The 20,283-nt window shown below is 49.1% G+C and overlaps 1 protein-coding gene across 1 annotated transcript in view; it reads left to right on the plus strand.

Moving 5' to 3' along the window:
* Scml4 (Scm polycomb group protein like 4) overlaps positions 1-20,283 on the plus strand; it is a 90,320-nt gene that overhangs the window by 54,085 nt on the left and 15,952 nt on the right. The window contains 3 exon segments of the mRNA XM_032888868.1: positions 5,116-5,245; positions 8,597-8,797; positions 12,427-12,621. Of these exon segments, the coding sequence (XP_032744759.1) occupies positions 5,116-5,245; positions 8,597-8,797; positions 12,427-12,621 (526 nt within the window).

Raw genomic sequence — 20,283 nt, forward strand, 5'->3', positions numbered from 1 at the left:
CAATCCGATATATATTAACACAGTGAGCACTGCTAACAATATTACCCAGTAGCAATATGGCTAGTGACACTGTAATCGTGATCATCCCGTGACTGTGACAGTATGATGTTGAGTCTTTGTTGCACTTTTCTCTTAGAGATTCTGAGGGCTTCTCTTCTGTGGCCCGGGTCTGTGGCAGCTGATATCTCTCCCAGTGCCTCTGTCCGTCCTCTGTCTCTCTGAGAACCTCCCAGGCATCTCTCTTCAGGACTTGAGCCCAGTTGACAGTAGGACATCTGAGTGCTTCTGAGGCTGATGCTAACACAGGTCTGCTATAGAAAAGGGAGGATCGGGGTTGGGGATTTAGCTCAGTGGTAGAGCGCTTGCCTAGCAACCGCGAGGCCCTGGGTTCGGTCCCCAGCTCCGAAAAAAAGAAAAAAAGAAAAAAAAGAAAAGGGAGGATCAAGCTAGAGGGCAGATGTCAGTCCCCTGGAGTTCACAGCCCCTGGACCATTGGGCTGAGTCCTTGTGTATGGAACCTGCCACCATATTACTGGGGTCTGCTCACCACTGAGCCTTGCTGTAAAACTGTCGCCTTGGGAAAGGACACAGATAACCTCTGGACACTGTAGTTTCCAGAAAAAGCCATACTCTGTCATGTGGACAGCCTTCTTTGTTTCAAAGGGAATGCTTACCTCTTAGCATCTCAGTCGGGCCCTCAGCTCAGAAACTCTGCCAAGGGCAGCAGGCAAAGGTCCCTTATAATCCATGACTGGAAAACGCCTTGATCTTTGTAAAGATACAGGAGGGGCTACATGAAGCAAACCCTCTGTCCTGGAGGTGCGCTGACTTAAAAACCTTGAAGTAGTGGGACCGCCATCCTGTTTGTCAGGGCTGTGAACTAAAAGCCAGTTTGAAAACAAAGAGACAACAACAACAGGGTTTTATTTCTTTGGGTGTCACCCACCACATAGCAGCCATATGTGCGACAGGCTTGGAGTTTAGATCAGCGTTTTGAAGTCTTTTTCAATTCACGCCCTTAAGTCTGTAAACCAATGCAAGAACCTGGGTCGGAACTTGTAACATTTGCAAAGGTACAGGTGACACCATCCCCATGCTGTCTGCTCTGAGCCACCGACAAATGAACCCGAGTATGGGGTGGGCAAAGTGAAGCTCTGAGGACTCATTACCTTTTAAATAGACTTAATTCAACTGTAAATCGATGCACTTGACTTCTGTCTTAGTTTTCATAGCTATGACAAGACACAGTGACCACGGCAACTCTTATAAGGGAAAACATTTCACTGGGGCTGGCTTACAGGTTCAAAGGTTTAGACCTTTATCATCATGGTGGCTGGCACGCGGGCAGACATGGTGCTGGAGAGGTAGCTCAGAGTTCCACAGGCAGAGGAAGAGAGAGAGGCTTGAGCATCTGAAACCTCAAAGCCCACCCCTGGGACTCAGTCCTTCCAACAAGGACACGCCTCCTAACAGTGCCACACCCTGTGAGCCCACGGGCACCATTTTCATTCAAACCACACAGCTCTCAACTTATAGGCCTTCTGGAAGATTGTATAGCCTCTTCTTCTGGACTGATACGAGCCAGTTCTGGGACCCTGTAATTGTCTTCTTAGGATCTTTTGTCTGTGGAAGTGGCTAATTTTCCCTATTTTCTTATGATGGACAGTTTTGAGGAGTTTCACAGAACGTCATACAATTGACTCTGTCTAGCACTTGCTCCACATATTAGACTGTGCGTGGGAGGGGATCACAGAGGGGAAGTAACATCCCCGGGGAACTACATCAGAAGCAACTACCGTCCCTACCGCTGCTGATGTTGACTTGGATCCTGTGGCTGAGGTGGCTTTGGTCGGGTGTCCCCACTGTAGGAGTCACCGGCCCATTTCTACACTGCAGTATTTAGAAGGCATTCAGTATGCACATCCTTAAAGACCAGGGTGTTGAGCTCACCTGCGAGAGAAGACGTGCATGCTTGGTTCATGAAAGATTGATTTGTTCCCCTTACTTATTTACGTTGTCAGACATTTACGTACAGCAGATGGACCTGTGGACATCGATTACATAATACTTAGTGCTATTATAAGTCACTACACTACCTTTCTGTGGCTCGGAGTGGTCCAGATCCTGCTTCTTAAGATACGTCTATCGCTGGTTGTTTTCGTAAATATCTTATTATCTCTTGTCATATCGAGATGCTTCCAGCTGCCTCTGTACTCCCCGTCTTAGTCTTGGGACCATCCATTTCTGATAGAAGTCCCTGCTCCTTTTATTGAAGAATGGCATTAGAAACCAACATATGAGCATTTCGTTTTATTTTTGTCCACGAAAACAACCATTTTAACAAGTTAATTTTTTTAAAACAAAAAAATGCAAATCAACACTAATGAAGACGAATGGCCTGCAAGAGAACAGCACGCGACGGTAGAAATGGATGCCGGCATCATATCACGGACAACGTGCCGCGTATCTGTGTCCCTCTGTTTCTAGACGTTCCCCTCTGCCCATGCGTTTGACTTCCGACTACTGTAAACGGTGATCCCGTAAAGCTGGATGCCCAGAAGTCTCTCTCAGAGCCTTCGCTGGTTCTGCTTGGGAGTTTTTCACGGAACTTTCTTCCTGGTTTCCATGGTGACCACAAGCTCGCCAACCTTGTATCTTCCCACAGTGTCTGCCCCAAGTGTGTGAGGTGGCACCGAATTGTAGGGTAAATCTTTTCCCGTTGCTGTGGATAGTTCTCTGTCCCCTCCTAGGCAAAAACGCCAAGACACAGTTAGATTTATCTTCTAATTCACATTCCCCCCTCCCCCACCCCCAACTCTTAAGTTTATTCCAATAGGAAAGATAAATTTTTTCAATATTCCCCGGGGGGTGGTGGAGCACACCTTTAACCCCAGCCTTCCTGAACTGACCCTCGGAACCAGTTGTGACTTCTTTCTACCCAGATATATTTCCACCTTCTAAATGTGTCCAGAAACGTCCATCAGTCCCTCCAGCCCCCCCCACCACGCCCACCCCTGCCCCACCCTGCCCGCCCGCCCCCACCTACCGCTCATCTGCTCTAGGTTAGTGTCCCTCTCCCCCCCTGCCTTTAAGCCGCTTTCAGCGTGGGGGACCAGAAAGATTGTTACTTGCCTGTTTAAAGGTGCTCAGGCTGAGGTCTGCGTGTCCTCTGAAGCTAAGCCCAATCTCACTTCTTCACTTTTCCGACTTCTCCCTGGACTCCTTCCTCCTGCCTCAGGGCCTTGGCGCTCGATGCTCTCACTGACAGGAATATTCTTCCCCTAGCAACTGAATTCCTTGTTCAATCCAATCCTTATGAACGTGACCCACACCATTCTGTTTTCATCTCACGAAGCTCACTTCCTCAGCTCTTTCCCAGATGCCTTTCCTCCTCGTTGTCAGTACTGGCTGACTCACTTCCTAACATTCTATAACACATTCTACGCCCATTGCCTCTCCTGGCCCATTGCAGCAGTACCTTCTTGAGGGTAATTTTTGGTTTGTTCCTGGTCGTATCACCAAACAGCTAGAGAAGGTCCGGCTTGGAACAGGACAATACATATCTGTAGAATGACTAAATGGGTGGATAGAGCATAAAGCTTATAGTGATTTGGATGAGAATGGCCCCCACAGGCTCATATATTCCAGTGCTTAGTCACCAGGGAGTGGAACTGTTTGGGAAGGATCAGAGGGCGTGGCCTTCTTGGAGTGGGTGTGGCTTATTGGAGGAGGTGTGTCACTGAGAGTGGACTTTAAGGTTTCAAAAGCCCAGGCTAGGTCCAATCTCTCTCTGTCTGCTGCCTCAGCTATTGCTCCAGCAGCACGTCATTCTGCTTCCTGCCATGAGGATAATGGACTAACCCTCTAAAACAGCATGCAAGCCCTCAATGAAATGCTTTCTTTTATAGGAGTTGCCTTGGTCATGGCATCTTCTCACAGAATAGAATGGTAACTTACTCAATTGATCCATGGCATTGGAGCATTGTTTCTCCCTCACTGTTAGTAGTTCATTCTAAAAGTCTAGAAGAAAGTTAAGGTGTGCGTGTGTGTGTGTGTGTTTGTGTGTGTGTGTGTGTGTGTGTGTGTGTGTGTGTAAGTTAACAATGGGACATAATACTTGGCCTACCAAAGTGTGCTCATGGATCTGCAGAGACGTCCTACCTGGGGCTCATTAGGATAACAGGATACTACCTCACACCCAGAATCTAAATTGACATTTCTATGAGACCCACAAGAGATTGTTTGAAAGAGGCTTGGGATTGAGCGATGGTTCTTGAACTGTGTCTACACGCTGAACATCTTTTGAAACATTTGCTGCCAGGGGCCCCACTCTTATACATTGACTTAATTCTTCTGGGGTAGGGTCCCTACATAAGTCAATCACTGGTGGAAAGGAGAAGCTAATGACATATTCCACCTTCAAATTATATCCCGGATCTGTCTCCATTGACCCTCTACTGCTGTCCATCACTCGGACCCAACCTAGTGCCAGGTGCAGAGTGACTTGACTCCATGTCCCTGGCTTGTCTTCACCAGTTCCAGTCGTGTAAACGCCATCTTCTCACGTGCAGTTTCAGGGAGACCTTCACAGTGGTGGCTGCTCCTTCCGATCCCCATCTACACAGTTCAGTCTGCTACAGGAAGTTACCAATGAACAGCTACTCAGCAACCCGGAGAGTGCTCACCCTGTGAGCTCGTTAGAGAATGGGAAAAGCATCATGGTCCATCTCCTGGTGGATACAGGGAGAGCCTACAGCTGGGATTGTACCCAGCACGGAGTGTGGACAGGGCACTGCCCTGCAGTCTGCATTCTGGTCTCCGGAGCTCATGTGTTTTGACAAATCATGCCTCTCTGTGTTTCTACACAAACACCCACTGCCCGATGCTGTCATTTCCTGATAGTGCCAATGTAAGGGTACAGAGCTATCGATCCTCTGAGGATAATCCAAATACGAATTTTGAACTTGAACTTGAGTCTGAAGCTCCTTTCCCAAAGCTGAGGAGGAGAAAGGTGTAGGAGTGTGAGAGTCTAGAGAAGTTAGCAGACATCCGGACGGTTGGGGTGGCAAAGAGAGCATTTCTAGACATTCGCTGAGTAAACAGACTCTCTTGCAGATCAAGTCTCCGGTGCTCATGACTCCCTTGGCCCTGTCACCTCCACGGAGCACTCCGGAACCTGACCTCAGCTCCATCCCTCAGGATGCAGCCACCGTCCCCAGCTTGGTGGTCCCACAGGCTGTCACAGGTATGTCTGCAGAACAGACACATTGGTGGCAATGGTCCTAGAGTAGCAGGGTGTCATTTCATCTCTCAGGTACTTTATGAATCTAAGGTTTTCTCCAAGGTATCATTTCAGTGGGTGTGATGGTGCCTGCCTTTAATTCCAGGCTAATCTCTGAGTTTGGGGCCAGCCTTGTCTATAGAACGAGTTTCAGGACAACCAGTGCTGCACAGAGAAACCCTGTTTCTGAAAAGAAAGGAAAAAGAAAAGGAAGAAAAATTTCCCTGAGATAGCTCAAAGAAAGATTAGACATGGTAGCTGGCAGCAGATAGGACAGCCGCCCCCATTCTCTGAAAGCACGTATCTACTTGTCCTGCAGTTCGGTTATTAAAAACTTTGTTTTCAGTCTGGTGAGGTGGCTTAGCAGGTAAGAACACTGGCTGTTCTTCCAGAGGTCCTGAGTTCAATTCCCGGCACCCTCATAATGTCTCATGACCATCTCTAAAGAAAGCTAATGTCCTCTTCTGGCGTGTAGGGGTACATGCAGACAGAGAGCACTCCTACATTAAAAAACAAAACAAAACGAGAAATCAAAACAAAAACCCCTTCGTTCTCCGTGAATGTTGTTGTGAATGCTGGGTTCAGCTGGCTGCCTTGGGGTGTACAAGTGAGAGCAGCGGCTGGATCTGAGTGTGCTCACTTGAGTGTGCATTACAGAATGTGTCCATCCTGCGTTTGTGATTCCAGTGGCTACCATATGCTCCAGTGTCTGTCTGTCTGTCTGTCTCTCAACAACTTCATCTTGTAACAGTAGTTAGATGGCTATAAAGGCACATGCATGTGTAGTGTATGCACATGCACATGCACATGAACATACACTGCCCCTCATCACAATTTCAGTCCCTGCTCCCCACCCACTGAGTCCTTTAACCTTCTAGCCCCTCCCACTGTAGTACAAAGACTAAACCCATTAACACCGCTGAGGGAGCACTTGCAGCTTCCAGCCTCCGCCCCCACCCCGTGATTCCACTCAGCAGATGCGTGATGTCCGCGCATCTCAGCATATTCTCTTTCTCCGTTTGGAATGAGCTTCCTGTCCAGTCACCCCATCACTGCCTCACACTCAATTCCGACAGACCCTGCCTCCTCTCTTGGATCTTCACTGCCGGGGGTCTTCACCTCAGCCTCTGAGATGTGAGGGAGAGTGGGCGCCCTTGGAGAATGAAGTGAACTCTTGTGGTCAGAGGGAATTGTGGTCCAAGTTCCATGGCGCAGCCCTGATGGCAGACCTGAGCCGTTCTCCACGCACTTTGGTTACTTCATGAGCGAGGCCGTAACACTCAGTTCAGGCTTGCTTGAGCGCGTGGGAGGTGCCTGCCCGCTGTCACTGTCTAACCATCCCAAAAGCTCTGCTAGTCACCTCACCCCCTAACGTCCTTAGCACTCCCCTCAAACAGTGACCTCTGAGGAGAAATGGTCCTATTGTGGAAGGACAAACACTTAAGAAGGCCATTGATGCATGGACGATCATATGACCCCTGTTGTTAACATTCTGTTTTACTTTACTCTTGTAAAACGTCTATCTCTCAAATCTATCTTACACTATCAACAATACTCATGAGGCAGAGCCTCACTGTCCACTGGAAGGGGAGAAAATCACATCTCCACCTTACTTTGCAGACAGTTTTTCTCAGGAGGCAAGCTAGGAAAATCTTCGTTTGCTAAGGGTCCGGCATTGGGAGCAGAGAAGAAATCAGGCTTTTCTATGTAGGTCATGATAACATTGTTGTTACTTTTAAATCTTCAAGCAGCTGACCTGACAGCGGAGGACAGGACGCGTTATGTCAGGGCAGTCTGGGGTCAGGCTGACCTGTTGGGTAATCACTGTCGAATTACAGGTGAAATAGTTGTGAGTGAGCACATGCACTGTGTTGTAAGAACGGAAGGGAGTTGAACGTGTATCAGCTGACATCTTGTATCAGAGCCCCTCAGCCAACTGACTGCTATATTAACATTATTTATTGTTATATTCATATAAACACAATTATTATTTACATAATAACAGTTAGTAATCCATTGGGCAACTTGTCAGTAGAAATATTTTCTCTGAAACAGAACTCATGGTGGTCCCTGAGATGGCTTAGTAGGTAAAGGTGCTTGTTGACAGGTGCTTGGTGACCTAAATTCAGTACCTGGGACTCACAGGGCGGACGGAGAAAACATATTCCCTCAAGCTGTCCTCTGATGTCCACATGTGTGCACCATAGCATGCCTGATGCAAACACATACATGTGCATGTTCGTGAGTTCGTACACACGCACACACACACACACACACATACACACACACCAGTGTAAAAAATGATGTGTGAGGTTTTTATTTCCTCTTTTAATTGTAAAATTGATTAATCTATTAAACATGGAAAATCAGTTTACAGACACTCTGACACTTATGTTATATAAATATAACATTAAATTTATGTTATATAAATGTTACTTACCTATAAGATATACACAATACATTAACAGTTAAAATGCAGATGAACACAATTTATGTTCAAAATTTCATAATGAGATACATTACTTTATTAAGTAGTTAAAAGTGTGAGGAATCTGGGGCTTGAGAGGTGGCTCAGTGGCTAAGAGTTTAATGTGGGCAGAGGAACTGGGTTCAGTTCCCCACACCCACGTGGTGGCTTTACAACGGTCTGTAATTCCTGACACCAGATCCCAGGACACTGCATGCATATGGTACATAGACATACATAGGCAAACACACGCATGCGCATACAGTAAAAATAAATAAGTCTTTTAGGTGTGGAATTACTGGCGGTTTTCGAACATTATTTTCTGGAATTATAAATGGAAGTCCCACAGGAACCTCATACTGCTTCTAGAATGATCAGTGTTGCAACAAGCTTTTTATTGGTGCAAGTTCACAGAGGGATAGCCAGCTTTTCTTGGAAGAGGAGAGAGATTTGTCATGTACCTACTCAGATGAAAATACCTTTATATACACTGCCCGTATGGGGGTAATAGTCATCTTCTGTTCAGTTTTACACTGTTGGGGGACACCCAGCTATCCTTCTCCTCACTGCCACGAGGTCGCCTCTAGAGCAAGCTCGGGCAATTAGAACCGGCAACTGTTTAGCCTTTTTATCGTCTTACAGTGGGAGGATCGGTCACAAGTCTGCCCTTTGCAGTTTTCCCAAGGCCGGGGCCAGATGCAGGCCTTGCCTTAGACAGCACCCTCCACTCTGTGCCCCTCCCCCCCAGCCCCCTCCCCTGCATCCCGCCCCTGCCGCCTACGCAGCCTGCAGACCGGATGTACTTGGAGTGCTAGACGTCTCACCTCTGGTATTCTCTGTGCCCACAGTGTGCCTCTACATTAACAAACAGGCCGATGCCGGGCCATACCTGGAGAGGAGGAAGCTGCAGCAGCTTCCGGAGCGCCTGGGGCCCGAGCGACCTGCGGCTGTCCTGCAGCAGGCGGTGCAAGCATGCATTGACTGTGCGCACCAGCCAAGGCTGGTCTTCTCCCTTGTCAAGCAAGGATACCGTGGCGAGCTGGTGTCAGGTAAGGTCTGGGGTGTGGGAGGGATGCCAGTGGTCTCTCTGCAGCCATCCCCGATTGGGGACAGTGTGTGTCTAGGTCTTGTCTTTTACCTGTTGGGCTCCAGGTCCTCTGTGAACTTATGAGCAGAATGTTTCTCTGGGGATGACTTGAGAGACAGCTACCAGACCTAGACAGCAGGACTGACCTCCTGGGTCCTCACCCTTGACTCGTTTTCCTCTCCTGATTTCCAACACCATTCCTCTGCCTTCAGACATATCCGCAACACAGCCCAACCACAGTGGACTCTGGAATAGAATCACACTTGTCCTTTGCTTTAAATCCTCCACCGGCTCCTATGTCCAAGTGAAAGCCACATCTTTACTCGGCCCACAGGTCTATGTGAGGTGTTTCCAGCTCCCTCTCCAAACTCTGGGTGGCTTCTCTCTCATCCTGTGTTTAGCTCAGGCTAGATGGCTTCTCTGCTAGCCTTCCTGCATCCTACTATACTCTAACCCCAGGACCTTTGCACTTGCTGTCCTTGTCTTCCGGAATGCCTCACCCTCGTGGTCCATGCTACATGCTCCTGGACACCCTTTAGGGCTTCTCCTCAAATGTTGCCTTATCAGACTCCTCTCTTCTCCTGACCTTGACCTGAATATCAGATCCTTTTATTCTTTTTTCATAGCACTTACTACCATGGAGTGACATAGCAAAAGAAATCTCCCAATTTCACCCTATGGGGTGTGGGGTGCAGGGCGCACCTCCTTAAACAGGGTCTCAGCTCATCTCAGATTTCAGCCCTGACCGACAGCTTCCAGGGGAACAGATTTGCCTGCAGAGGAGGGAGGGGCAGAGCCCCGGGTCCTGCCTGGCTTTGCGTTTTGAAGTCATGGTGGAGAGGCCTCTTTTTCTGGCACACTGTGACAACTCTCCTCCCTGCCTGGAAAAAAGGCAGATTTCCTGGTGATGGGCTGTAGGGGTTATTGAAGACTGTGGGAATGTCTGTGGAGGTTAGGCTTGAGTTTGAGGCCAGTGTTTCTCTACACAGAGAGCTCAGACATTGTGGTGAAACATTGTCTCCCTCAAATGGAAGTGGGGAAGAAAAAGGCAGATGTGTTAGCTGGGGATATCTAAGGGCTTCAGCAGATAGGAAAACAGGAGGACCTGTGAACAAGGGAGGGGAGAAGCTAGTCCAGGAGTTCCTCTACTGTTCCACCTCTGCCTTCCACTCACCACCGTCCTACCCTGTCCCCTTTCCTTGTTGCATAGCAGAGCTCAAGACAGATCTGGGGCTGAGGAGGTCCTTGTCTCTGTGTGCATTCTCCATGTTGCCACCTGTCTTAAAGACTCTGTAGTCCCTGATCCTGAGCTGGAAGAATGCCAGTTTTCCTGCTCCTCCCTCTCTGTGGCCTCAGGGCCTTGGCACTGTGGAGAAGTAAGACCGGAATGGACATCTTTTGGAGTTCCAGTTGGCTGAGGGGATTCCCAGGAAGCCAGAGTGGACCATTTTTCCTGATGTCTTGGAGAATGTTAGCCTTGGTCCAGTTCTTCTTGACTCCACATGGAGGCCATGAAGTACGGGCTAGCTTCTCATGTTGTAGTTGGAAATGGAGGTTCAAAGCTACAGGACAGCATCAATGTGGCCCAGAGGGGTGGGGGGAGACTCAGGAGAAACAGCCAGGTGCCCACTCAGCACTTAGAAGCTGATCTTCAGGGCACTGCTCCCCCAAACACCCTACAACACAGCACGAAGAATTTGGTCATATGGGTACTGGCAGAATCAGGGAGGAACCTTAAGGCTAGAAGAGGGTGCCTGGATCCTGATTCTCTGAAGAGTTGAGGGGAGCAACATCGTAGAGCCCCACCATTCTTCCCAGCACACCTGGGACGCTCTGCCTTAGCCGCAACCCCCGAGAGGGAGAATCTATGAACTCAACCGTTCCACAGCCTCTTGAGAGAGATGGGATTTTCACCATGTGTGCAATCCCATGAATAGTCACAGAACATGTGCCCTCCCCCTCCAAGACCCTCCTTACCTTGGAGCAAGTTTCCGTATCACTAAGCCTTTTAAAGACAGCAAAGTTCTGGGATAGCATGATGACAGCGCTGTGGCTGGCCCCTGGATCAGAACCACGTAGAGTTTTAAATAAAAGGGGAGCACCACATCGAAGCCACATGAACTGAAAACCCCAGCCTAGGTCCTGTCCGTCCCTGTGTCCCCCACCTCCCCCAATCCCACCCCTCCCCGCCTTCCCTCCTATCCTCACAGGCTGGTCAGGAGGCTGTGAGAAAATGAGTGCCCGAAGGCCTTACCAAACTGAAAAGTGCTACAAGAAGGAATGGGCTCTTCTGATGTCTGGTTTTAATAAAAACTAGCTGTGGTAGCCCCTGCCCTCTGCCAGCACACAGTGGTATAATGCAAATCAGGAGGCTGCCTGCTTGCAGTTGCTGTGAGTGGGGAGAGCCTAGGTCAAAGCTGGATGTCCTTTCTGAGGTGTCTTTGTCCCTCACACTGGAGCTGTGTGCAGCTCTGAGGGGCTGTGAGACCGGAGACAGGATGAACTAGTCTCAGAGCTTCCGGAAAGTGATGCTACTTTATGTGTAGAGCTGGAACTCAGCATTGCTGTAGAGAGGTGGCTTTAAAGACTCTTGTTGTTGGTCTTTGCTACAGACTGCAACCAACCTCCCTAAATGGCCACCAACCACCAACCCCGCCTCTCGTGGCCCTCGAATTTATGTACCCTCTGAAAAATTCCCAGAATTCCAAGTATCACACAATCGCAGAAAGTATCTGCAGCTGGCAAAACCATGCTTCTGCTAGAGCATGAGGCAAATCATGGTCAGCCGCTGTGGACAGTCTGAATCAGCCCCATATCCCTACATCTGGGATTAAAACGTAAGCACATTCTTATATTTCTGTACTTTAAAAAGAACCCAAAATTTCATAATTCTCAAAAATGTCACTCTAGACCCTTCTAAGGACTCTTCTCTTCAGGGCTTACCATGAAGTCCCCTGGGGTCCTGCGGTCACAGACAGGATGTGGAAGTAGAGACTTGAAGGTGAACTCAGGTGTCTGCCTCTGTCTCCTCCTTCAGACATGGATAAAGACAGACCCAGTGTTGCAAACGCTCCCTACCCTTTGAGTATGGGCAGACTTAGTGACTGGACCCAGGGGCCAGAATATGGAGACCAGGGTAGAAGGATGCGGAACTCATTGACTCCACCAAGTGTGGAAGGTTCATACCCCTGAAGAGCTGTGGGTACACGAGGGCTCCTGTCTACTGTGCAGTGAAGCCTCTGTAGTCTCTCTTCCCTGTCCCCAGTCCTATGACTCCAGCCGTGAGAAAAAGCATCAGACAAAAGGAAATGGAGGAGCAACAGGTCTCACGATATCTGAGCAGAAGTAGTCAAAGCTGCCATGGTCATAGAAAGCAAGGGAAGGCTGACAGGTTGTCATAGACCAAGGAGACAGGGGAACATGGCAGCTGAGGCAGCTTGCGGTCCTGGGTGGTACCTTAGACAGGAAACAAGGCGTTATCGAGAGCTCCAGTGTAATTCAGTACGACGTCCCACTTACAAATGAAAGAGAATGGACGGTCCTTGCTCCCTGCCAGTGTCCAGCTCTAAGCTGCTCCTTCTGGTTTTCCAGTCTCTGCTTCCTTTGATGGAAAGCAGCACCTGAGGAATCTGCCTGTGGTGAACAGTGTGGGCTACGTCCTCCGCTTCCTGACCAAACTGTGCCGCAGCCTCCTGTGTGACAACCTCTTCAGCCACCTGCCTTTTCCTGGGAGCATCGGTGCCTCTGAGAAGGCCCAGGAGAAAGAGGATGGGAGGACTGAGTCAGGTAAGGCAGAGGTGGTTTGTCCTGCCACAGATGCCCTCTCTCAAGGTGGGCAGGAGAGATGACAGATAGGCAATGCTGCCGTCCTAGAGAGGCCCAGGCCTGTCTCTCTAGGCTGCTGGGAGGACTTCCAACTAACTGGAACTTTGGAGTCCAGACTATTCCCGTCCTGTGCTGCCGGGAAATGTGGTCTGAGGGCTGACAGTCTATCTTGGTGGCATGTGTGCATAGAATTTAGACTATAAGACCACGTCACATCTTCTCCACCCTTGGGTGGGGGTGATTTTCTTCCCCTGACTGCAAGGAAACTCTGGGTAATTGTTCATCGTTGCAAAGTTGTCAGAGGACTCTGAAATCACGGAACTGATCAATCCCAAAGAATCTAGGCTGGGGCGCTGTGATCAACTACAAGAGCAGTTGAAGCGGGAAAGCACTGGTTCTGGCTCACCGTTCCGGGGTGGAGTCAGACCGTCATGGTGGGGAAGTGAAGAGGGCAGGAGCTGATCAGGGTGCACCAGAAGTCAGGGAGCAGAGACCAGCAAATGCTGCCGTTAGGGCTCTGCTCTCTTCCTGTTATACAGACCTCAGCTTTCCTCCCAGAGAAGGCTGCCATCCACAGCTAAGATGGGTCTCCCCACATTGATGAATGTAAGACTGTTGGGGTCTGACCTCCCCAACCCCCAGCACAGCTGTGGCCATCTTGTTCCATGGCCGCCAGCTGTTTCCTACTGTTGCTGTAACACGCCTGCCAGTCACTGATACAGAAAAGTAACCTGACTCAGAACAAGGTCATGCTGACCACAGACCGTATTCTGTGTTCTGTTCAGTTCTGTACATTCTGAGGTTTGTTACTCTGAAAGAATCCCACAAAGCTTTACATAGAACCCATCGAGGTAAAGGTCAATATGAACTGTTATGGCTTAAGTCAGAGCTGACCACCAGGTAGAACCTCCCTGTGCCCTGTGAGCTCTGTGTGTGTGTGTCTGTGTGTGTGTGTCTGTGTCTGTGTGTCTGTGTGTGTGTGTGTGTGTGTGTGTGTGTGTGTGTGTGTGTGTGTGTCTGGTGTATGTGGGTGTCTGTGTGTGTCTGTGTGTGTGTGTGTGTGTGTCTGTGTGTGTGGTGTCTGTGTCTTGTGTCTGTGTGTGTGTGTGTGTCTATGTGTGTGTGTGTGTGTGTATGTGTGTGTGTGTGTGTGTGTGTGTGTGTGTGTGTGTGTGTGTGTGTGTGTGTGTATGTGTGTGTGTGTGTGTGTGTGTGTGTGTGTGTCTGTGTGTGTGTATGTGTGTGTGTGTGTGTGTGTGTGTGTGTGTGTGTGTGTATGTGTGTGTGTGTGTGTGTGTGTGTGTGTGTGCCTGTATGTGTGTGTGTGTGTGTCTCTGTGTGTGTGTGTGTATGTGTGTGTCTGTGTGTGTGTGTGTGTGTGTGTGTGTGTGTGTGTGTGTGTGTGTGTGTGTGTGTGTGTGTGTGTGTGTGTGTTTGTGTGTGTGTGTGTTTGTCTGTGTGTGTCTGTGTGTGTGTGTTTGTGTGTGTGTGTGTGTGTGTGTGTGTGTGTGTGTGTGTGTGTGTGTGTGTGTGTGTGTGTATGTGTGTGTGTGTCTGTGTGTGTGTGTAATGTGTGTGTCTGTTGTGATGTCTAATATCATGCTGTGTCTGTGTGTCATCTCAGTGTTGTGTGAAATGTCCTGTTGTGTGTGTATGTGTGTGTGTATGTGTGTATGTGTGTGTATGTGTGTATGTGTGTGTGTGTGTGTGTGTGTACCTTGTGTGTATTTGTGGCAGGACCAATCAGCCTCATGATGGTTATCTCATGTCATCTCAGTGTTCTGAAATTCCCTGTTCACCACCCACCTAGAACCCAACTGCTCCCAATCAGCCCTTATGAATGATTTTACACTTTGGAACCTGATTTTCCTATAAAAAGCCTGTCCCGAAAACAGACTGGACCACAATTAGGCTCTTGCCTCCTTTTCGTGGTCCTGATCTGATCACTATTAGGATGTGCGTTCAATAAACCGTCTGCGTCTGACTGAGATGGGCGTTCACGTGGTTTGTGGAGCGACTCCTAGAACACAACAAAGACCAAGCTGGCATGCCCTGTGTCAGCTTTTCTATGGCTGTGATGAAACACCACAATCAAAAGGCCAGTTGGGGAGGAAAGGGTTTATTTGGCATTGTAGTCTATCAGTGAAGTCAGAACAGGAACTCAAGTCAGGCGATGCGGATACAGTATCCTTTCTGTGGCCTCGGAACCATAGTGAACTCAGAATTGCATGGGGTTAACTTTCGGCAAGATCTTGGCAGGAGACGATCAGAGATACATAGTTTCATTTCTCAAACCCTTGTTACACTGATCAAACAGAGGCTCATAGGACTTGACCAGGAGCACACAATTCATGCCTCCCTCTGCTCTGGAAGTCTGTCCTCTGGAACCAGCTCTTCCTCAGCTATGGATGAAATTTAGGACAAATCTTGGGACTCTCCCAGTCCCTTTCATGCTACAAAACGTTCCTATTCAACAACTAATGTGTTGGGATCAGTATGATCTCTAACTCAGTTTCCCTCAGATTTCACTGCTATGTTGCCAGTTTCCAAGTTGCTTGCCTGCAGTGGTGAAGGTGGGTGTGGCTGGCTTCTTCCATCAACCCTTGGCCCCTCCCACACCTAGCAAACCCTGCTTGATTTCAGAACACTTCATAGAAGCTTGGGGGGATGGGCTGGAGAGATGGCTCAGTGGTTAAGAGCACCAACTGCTCTTCCAGAGGTCCTGAGTTCAAATCCCAGCAACCACATGGTGGCTCACAACCATCTGTAATGAGATCAGATGCTCTCTTCTGGTGTGTCTGAAGACAGCTACAGTGTACTTATATATAATAAATAAAAAATCTTAAAAAAAAAAAAAGAAGCTTGGGGGGATGAGGAAAGAGAAGAGGCCACTGGTCTTAACTTGACAGGCCCTGCTGAGTACAGCATTACATTGTGTTCTATGTTCTGGCAAAGGTTTAAAACCTGTGAGCTCCTTGACATGGACAAATGTTTGCTGCTTTTTCTAGATAGTTATATATGTTGCCTTTGAGGATCGACTCTAGTCTCTCTCTCTCTCTCTCTCTCTCTCTCTCTCTCTCTCTCTCTCTCTCTCTCTCTCGTCCTGGTGCATCATGGCCTTGACTTAAACACGAGGGCAAGTATCCCACCTCAGTCCATGGATTTCTGAGGTAGGGTCTAGAACTGGTGGTCCTCCTGACTCCTTTGTGGTGAGATTACAGGAGAGTGCCACGCTGACACCTGTCCTGTGGCACGGACTTGTTCCTTGAGAAACACATAGTCCTTCTTTGCCACAAATACCTCACCAGGCAGACTGAGCTCCACGGGGTGGCCCTCCTTTCCTCTGCCAGCTGTCTGTAGTCTACCAGATTTTCCAAGGGACTCAGATAGTAATTGAGTATATAACCCAAGCTCCAGGGGACAGATACCAAACCATTCCCATGGCCATGTTAAAGCCATTGGGAACAGACCGGGAACTTCTCTGTATTTTGGTTTCCAGTCAGCCTTTAGGTCAGCCTTGTCAGTCTGGTTCACACAGAAGATGCGGGCAATTATTTTCCTGGAGTAAAACTAGACTCACTCCCTGCCCCCTCTGTGTGAGAGAAGGATGTGGTATTTATTGATGAATATGATTAACAGGAGGGTCAGTGAGAACCCTCCAGAACACAGGGCCTACCGCTTATCTAAAGGATCCATGATTGGGGACGTATTTGTCCCCATGACCGTCATGAATGAGTTGCTGGCAAAGCCCAGATCTTTGAGATTTGTCCCCTGGGCATCCGGGGAACCTGAAGTTGTTCTTTCATGGGACCACAGTGACACGTTCTCTTTCCTCAACTTGGTGCAGATGCATATGAGGATTCGGCCATTGTGAATGGTGCCTACTGGCCCTGGGGCTTCCTAAAGGCTGTCTGAAGGTTACCAGTGCCAACACTGGACAGTAAACGATGCTAAAAGGTGAAAGCTTTTTACATGAAAGCTATCTTGCTAAGATCAGCTATACACAGACCTGTAAGAGCATTTTCTTAATACTGATTGATGGGAGAGGGCCTATCGCTGGGCTGGTGGTGGTCCTGGGTTCTATCAGAAAGCAGGCTGAGCAAGCAGCACCCCCTCCCCCCCATGGCCTCTGCATCAGCTCCTGCTTCCAGGTTCCTATCCCGATCTGACTTTCTTCAATGATGGACCACAGTGTGGAGGTGTAAGCCAAATGAATTCTTTCTTTCCCAGATTCCCTTTTTTGTTTGTTCTTTGTTTTACACAACAGGGCTTCTTTGAGTAGCCCTAGCTATCCTGGAACTTGCTCTGTAGACCAGGCTGGCCTGGAACTCAGAGATCTGCCTGCCTCTGCCTCCCAGATTCCTTTTGCTCATGATATTTCATTGCAGCAATAGAAAGTCTAACTTAGCCGGGGGGTATGTATGTGTGCATGGGGGTGCACATGTGTGCATGTGCATGAAGGTCAAAGCACCACACAGAGAGTCTTTCTCAGTTCCTTGCCACCATTTTTCAACTATTGATTCCCTGTGAACTCCACAGCATGAAGTCTTTTTTTAAATTTTTTTTAATTATTTTTTTATGTATATGAGTCGTACACTGTAGCTATCTTCAGACACACCAGAAGAGGACATCGGATCCCATTACAGATGGCTGTGAGCCACCATGTGGTTGCTGGGATTTGAACTCAGGACCTCTGGAAGAGCAGTTGGAGCTCTTAACCACTGAGCCATCTCTCCAGCCCCACAGCATGCAGTCTTAATTCCACTCATCTCCTGGTCCCTCTGCTTCTGCTCTCCACCCTAAAAGATATCAGCAGAACACAACATATCAAAATCTTGTCACAGGAGCTGCAGTGTGTCCCACAGTCTACCCTGTTGCCCACTCTGCTTCACTTGTAAATGTTCACTGCAATGAGTCATTGGTCTGGTTCGAGGCCTCTGGCTTCGGTTACACCATCAATACTGGGGCCTCACCGGGACTCCTCTCGGATATCCAGTTGTTGCCCTGTGTCATGGAGACCCTGCAGCTTTGGATCTGCAGGACCCGCCCCTTTACACCCTCCAGCAGTTCACAGATGGGGTGGATGTTGGGTTGGGCCAACACCAAGCCCTGGATCTGGGCCTGTGTGGTAGCTGAGTGGGTCAGCCTGTCAGCTCCCCGACACCCACACCACAGAGCCAGCTCTTCCGCTCTCATTCCCTCGAGGCCAGCTCATCCAAATGCTGCCCAGGTGAGGGGCAGGTGCTGCAGGCAGCAAGGGTCAAGTGGGAAAGGGTTTCTCTCCCTCAATCACAACAAGGGCAGACAACGGGCGGGGTCAGCTCTCACACTCTCATACCCCAGGGCAGCTCACCCCCAGCCCCAACCAGGCAGGTCTCTGTGTGTCTTCTGCCCTCCCTCTCCCCCATGAGAGGGCCTCTCCTCTCCACCTTTTTATTAAGAGAAAAGATTCATTTTCTTTTTAATTATATGTATATGTGTGTGAGTGCAAGGCCCCTAGGAGTCCAGAGAGGGCATCAGACTTCCTGGAATTGCTCACAGGAGGTTGTGAACTGCCTGATACGGGTGCCAAGAACATAACCATGGCTCTTCAGAAACCAGAGCTGCTCTTAGCGGCTGAGGGGCTTCTCTAGCGGAGTCACCTTATTTTCTCAGAGAGACTTCCTGAACTTGGAGCTCACTAGTTAGCTTATGAACAAGTGTGCGAGAGAGAGTGTGCACGTGTGTATGTTCATGTGTGTCTGTTTGTGTGAAAGTGTATGTGTGTGAGCATACGTGTTTGTAAGTGTGTGTTTGTGTGAGAGTGTGTATGTTGGTGTGTGTGTGTTTGTATGAGAGAGTATGTGAGTGTTGTGTATGCATATGTGTTTAGGTATATGTGAGCGTGTTGTATGTTTGTGTGTGTGTTTGTGTGAGTGTGAGTGTGTGTGTGAGAGTGTGAGAGAGTATTGTGCATGCGTATATGTTTGTGTGTGTGAATGTGTTTGTGTGCATGTGTGTGCACTTGTATGTACTTGCATGTATGAGAGAGTGTGAGCATGTATATAAGTGTGTGTGAGTGTATTTGTATGTGCATGTGCTTGTGTGTTTGTGTGTGTGTGTAACAGTGTTTGTATGTGTGAGCATGTGTGTTTGTGTGTGTGAGTGTGATGTGTGTGGAGTGTGAGTATGTGTATAAGTGTGTGTGAGTGAGTGTGTTTGTGTGCACGTGTGTGCACTTGTGTTTGTGTGTGTGGAGGAGTGTGTGTGTGTGTGTTTGTGTGTGAGTGAGTGTGTTTGTGTGCATGTGTGTTTGTGTGTGAGTGTGTAACAGTGTTTGTATGTGTGAGCATGTGTGTTTGTGTGTGTGAGTGTGATGTGTGTGTCTGCACTGTGGCAAGGGTTTTGAGTGTGAATATAGGAGCTCTGGGATTCTGACTCATGTCCTCACACTTGTTCAGAAGCACTTTGCTCACTGAATCCAACTCTCTAGCCCCCAAGTTTATGAAAGGGCAAAGCACATGCGACTGTTGAGGAAGCAGAGTCAAGCCTGAGGGCCGCCCCTCACCACCGCTCTCTTCACTTGGGTTTCCCACAAGCTCTGGGACAGAGGCTTGGCAGGGCTGCCAGATCCAGGGGAAGGTGGTCATGGAGCCTGCGGTCCTCTGGAGGCCCCGAAGGGAATTCATTATTCCAAACAGCTGACTTCAGTAAAAACGGTCTTCGGTCCAAGTTTCCAAGGGAGGAAAATCAAACCGTAGCTTAGAACAAAGTCTCAGGCAAACCAGAAACACGCTGGAGAATGAAAGAAACGCAGGTGTCAGGCATTAAAACCATTAAAACGAGGACTGCTTGTGGGCCTCTCATTAGGGATGGGAAAATGTAAATGCACTAAAGTGGATCAGAGAGGAGCCAGGCTTGGTCCTCGGGCTGAGTGATGGAGCTGGGGCCAAGCTAAAGGAGGAAAAAGAAAAAATCTATACTGGCCAGAGACTAAGTTAATGGAAGATGTAATTGAAGCGAATGAATCGCTCCACCCATAGGTGGTGTGGCCCGGTGCCCTTTGAACCACGAAGGCAAGGCATGGGCCACCGAGGCCCTAAGGGAAAACGAGAATTGCTTATCTGTAAGAACAAGGGCGGGACTGAGCCTGGGAACAGAAAAGCTGCGACCAGAGCCTCCTCAAAAGCTGCAGAGGGACGGTGGTTATTTGCAGACCTTGGGGTCCCTTAGAGGACACGGGGTCCCGCAGCGTCTGGCAGTGTTGGGAGCGGCGGCCCCCCGGGAGTGTGGGCTAAGCTGTCAGGAGCAAGGACTCTGCACCCAGGTAGGATGAGAGGCACCTGCGTCTGGGTGAGAGAAGAGGGAGCCCCCAGCCCTTCCCTTCCTGCCCCCCAGCCTCTCCGCTGAGGTCTCCTGCTCTGTGCTCCGAGACCCCAGGCCTTTCTTTCTAGGAGCGGCTACCTGGCTAGGCCTCCCTGGTAAGCATTTCGCAGCTCTTGGAAGCTGGGCCTGGCAGGCTTCAGTCCAGCCTTTTCTTCTCTGGGCTTTGAGACTGAAGTGCTGCCAGCTCGTAGTGGAGCCAGGCCAAGCTGTTCTCGCGGAAGCCTTTGAACCCTGCCCAAGAACTAGGCAGACCCGCAA

Source organism: Rattus rattus, chromosome 18 (genome assembly GCF_011064425.1).
Source record: "Rattus rattus isolate New Zealand chromosome 18, Rrattus_CSIRO_v1, whole genome shotgun sequence".
NCBI classification, from domain to species: Eukaryota; Metazoa; Chordata; class Mammalia; order Rodentia; family Muridae; genus Rattus; species Rattus rattus.